Genomic DNA, 3,704 nt, shown 5'->3' with positions numbered 1-3,704 from the left:
GTCTAGATTGCAGGGGCCGTCGAACCTATTGCAGGTCCAATATAATCTTACAACATCATACGTTTTAAATCAGTCTTAAGCTCTTAAAAGATGTTTTACTAGTTGCATAGTTATTCAAGTAATTTCTATGTGTGCTGACTTTTGATTATTTTCACTCTCATACTATTTTAATTATTTTGTTTCTTATGGTCAATTCATCATTTCATTATACGAGGCATTGTAAAAAATTCAGTCCACAAGGTATTTTTGATAATTTTATGTACCAATATTTGTTTAAAATTAACAATGCTTTAGGATTTAACATTATTTTTATGATAATTCATATTATTCAAATTTTAAATTTACATAGTTATAATTTATACAATCAAGCAATTTTGAATTATTAACATATAATTATATTATAATAAAAAAACATATGGAAATGGAAGGAAAAAAAGGTAATTTCTTATGTGTCAATAGAATTGCCTCCAAATCGATAATATAATGATTTCTTTGTACATTTTTTACCACGATCCTACTGACCTCATGTTTACCGTATTTAATTATGAACACGTTATATTTTTTTATATATATCATCATTTCTCGTTAGATTACATTATCATATTACATTGAGAAATTTAAATTTATGTTTATTTTTTTTAATAATGTTGGTTTATCAAACGTCTAATATAAACCATAAATTTAATTATTACCTAATTTCTCGGTGGGCCTTTATCCCACTACATATAAAAAGAAACAGAAAGGGGAATTGATTCGAAATTACTCACAAGATTAAAGCCTATCAACCATATTTCATTAATTTTCTTAATAATAATTCTTCCAAAAACACATGTAATCAAGCAATTAACACTAGGAGTCTTGGAAGACTATGATCATGTTGACTTAGAACTTGCCGACAATACCTTAACTTATATATACTTAATTTATACTGTCCATGTATGACCACCTATTTAGACCTTAAAGTTAACAACTGATCTATAGGTCTTTCCGGGCTCCCATCCCGCCGGAATGACACTGGTTGCCACGATGGTATTGCCAGAGTCGAGCGACGTTAGCCTGATCGAGAACGGAGCCCGCAACCTGGAACCGGCGTCAAGTTTCCATACGGCACCCCAGGATTGTTTCATTGGTTGCCAGGAGTCAGTGTCAAGCGCCTGTTTCAGGTCAACCGAAGCGAGTTCACCGTCACCATCTTCATACTCAATCAGGGTGGCGAAATAGCTGGGGTTGGAACCCGAATCAATGTGGAATGCAATTGTCGTTCCAGGATAGTTACATTCAACTCTGCAAATAATTAGAAAAATTGAAGTGTTTTTTTATACAGAAAAAAAAGACATTTGGTTAAGGCTTTAGTTTTTTTTTTCTTACTTTCTATATTGAATTTGCAAGACTCCAGCGTCACGGAGATTCTCAGCCTGGCCTGACTTTGCCATGGCACCAAAAGAAGTACCACTTAAATCGAAATGAGTCGACTCAGAAACACAGCCGGGGCATTCATCGGTGATTACTACGGTCGCAGGTTTTCCCGAACAGGCTGAATTACTCGTGCATTTTACCTGCAATTCAACCACATACATATTAGCTTGTATGTGTATGCACAGCTGTAGAATATGTAAAGAAATTTCGAGCACCTCATAACAGGCTCCACATCCTTTACCGGATTTGTACAGAGAAGGGCCTCCGGCGGATACCAATGAAGAAAACGGGGCTCGTGCCACGCCATCTCCATAGCCACAAGAGCCACCTAAGTAGACAAAAAATGTTAAATTTCAATACATGGCTAAACGGTCTCAATTATTCTCCGTGCTGGTCATTACCATCGCTTCCGGCCCCTGTGGGGCTGCCGTACCACGTTGCTCCGGCAGGGGACCAACCATACTCGGATGCCGCCAATGAGGCATTAATGAGCTTAGGGTAGAATCCATGGCAGCTGTTGAGTAACACTGAAAACGTGGCAGCAAAAGTTAAAAGGAAGAACGTGCTTTGAAGGGTTGTAAAAGCCATCGAAGCCAACTTTTAGCAGTCGAGCGGAGCAGTTTAAGCTGAGTTTTTGGTGATGGATTTAGCAGACGACGGACTGGGTATTTATGGAGGAAAGGCCAGTGCATGGTTTTCTAATGCAACCAGTTGGTAGATGCCACGTGTACGTATGATGGGATCGTTTAGGCATTATTTTCTTCAGGAGCAAGTCAAAAAAGGAAGATCCTTGAGATACGAAGTAATTAGACTTATTGTAAAATGGTTTAGTATCTGATATGGTATAAAAGATTTTCTCCACATTAGCTAGAAAAGGGGGGGAGCCTTTGCTCTTACTAAGATTAAAATGGACTTAATTAATAATAAACAAAGATCAGAATTACGTATGATGTTGACAAGTTGTAAATTAACTTGAAAGGTCTGTTTGAGAATGTGAAGTTTTAGGGATTTTACATGTATTTTTAATTTCTATGTATGTTTATGTATAAACGGTGCATCACGGAAGCAATGCTCCGTTCTCTCTGGAATCTTTCCATCTTCAGTTTTCAGTCAAATGAAATTTCTTTAAGAACGGCAAGTTTTATTTCTAGTACACTCTATCGTTTAAGCTTTCTTTCAATGAAATAAAAATTATTACGTCAATATAAATCGATGTTGTCCATTGTTGACGGTTTATATCTTTTGATTTGAATAGAAAGTCGTGACGGAGAGACACAAATTTATAGAGAAATGAAGAATATGAAAGTGGAAAAAATGCCATGAAATCTCTATTCTCAGTCGTAGATGATGGATATTTACAGTGACATTAATCATATGATTATTATGATTATTTGTAAGTCAGCATGTTAAATAGATCGAATCGTTGTAATCTTAAATTTTATTACGATGGATTATGTAGATTTATCAAAAATCGTTGATTGTACCCTATAAATAACGCCATCAATGATTTAGTAATGGATATATTCCTGAATTTTGAAGCTTATAAATAAGTAGCTTTATAGATTAGAGAATAGGATTATCAATTAGGGTACAATAAAGGATCCCAAAAAATATAGAAATGTCTCTTCCAATCAACGAAAAAATCATTCTATTCCTTATTTTTAAAAATTAATCCATCGATAACTCTTCACGTAAATCATAAAAGGTGAATTATAAATTATCCTCTTCATTATTTTCTTTCGTATCCTCTAAATCATCACTAACTATCATCACACTTGTTGTACATTGATATGTCTGCTTTAATTTAAAATTAAAACGTTTCAATGAAATAATATGGAAAACAAAGATCATTTTTACAATTTTCATCTCATTTTTATTTTTTAGTTATGTTATCCTTCAAAATTTACATTCATCAAACAATATATCAAGTATTTAATTTTTAAAAAAAAAATCCAAACATATTTACAATTTAAATTCAACACCTAACTTTTAATATTTTAACACGTAAACTTTCAACATTATTATTTTTAACTTATCAAACAACTAATTTTAACATAGTCGTGTGTTGACGAAAACGGGTAAAGAAAACGAAAGAACACGAGAATTTTACGAGGTTCGGCAATGTGCTTACGTCCTCGGTGCCTAGGCGGCGCTAGAATTTTATTCAATGATATTTTAGGTCTAGGTTACATCTCTATTTATAATAGAAAAACCCTGGTACATAATTACAAAATCAACCCTGTACCGTACCGCGGGGGGCTACGCCCCCGCACCCTCAACCCACATAA

The 3,704-nt window shown here is 34.3% G+C and overlaps 1 protein-coding gene across 1 annotated transcript; it reads right to left on the bottom strand.

The window, feature by feature from the left end:
• Nucleotides 1-769: 769 nt before the first annotated feature.
• On the bottom strand, nt 770-2,041 carry LOC120199573 (putative expansin-B2). Its single transcript, XM_039200617.1, has 5 exons — nt 1,818-2,041; nt 1,632-1,744; nt 1,369-1,556; nt 942-1,284; nt 770-910 (listed from the first exon to the last, which is right to left on the bottom strand). The coding sequence occupies exons 1-4, from the start codon at nt 2,002-2,004 to the stop codon at nt 951-953; spliced, it is 822 nt and encodes a 273-aa protein (XP_039056548.1). The 5' UTR covers nt 2,005-2,041; the 3' UTR covers nt 770-910; nt 942-950.
• Between the last annotated feature and the right edge of the window lie 1,663 nt (nt 2,042-3,704).

The sequence above is a fragment of the Hibiscus syriacus genome, unplaced genomic scaffold (assembly GCF_006381635.1).
Source record: "Hibiscus syriacus cultivar Baekdansim isolate YM2019G1 unplaced genomic scaffold, ASM638163v2 tig00005459_pilon, whole genome shotgun sequence".
NCBI lineage: Eukaryota > Viridiplantae > Streptophyta > Magnoliopsida > Malvales > Malvaceae > Hibiscus > Hibiscus syriacus.
This window is presented reverse-complemented; position numbering and strand designations above follow the sequence as displayed.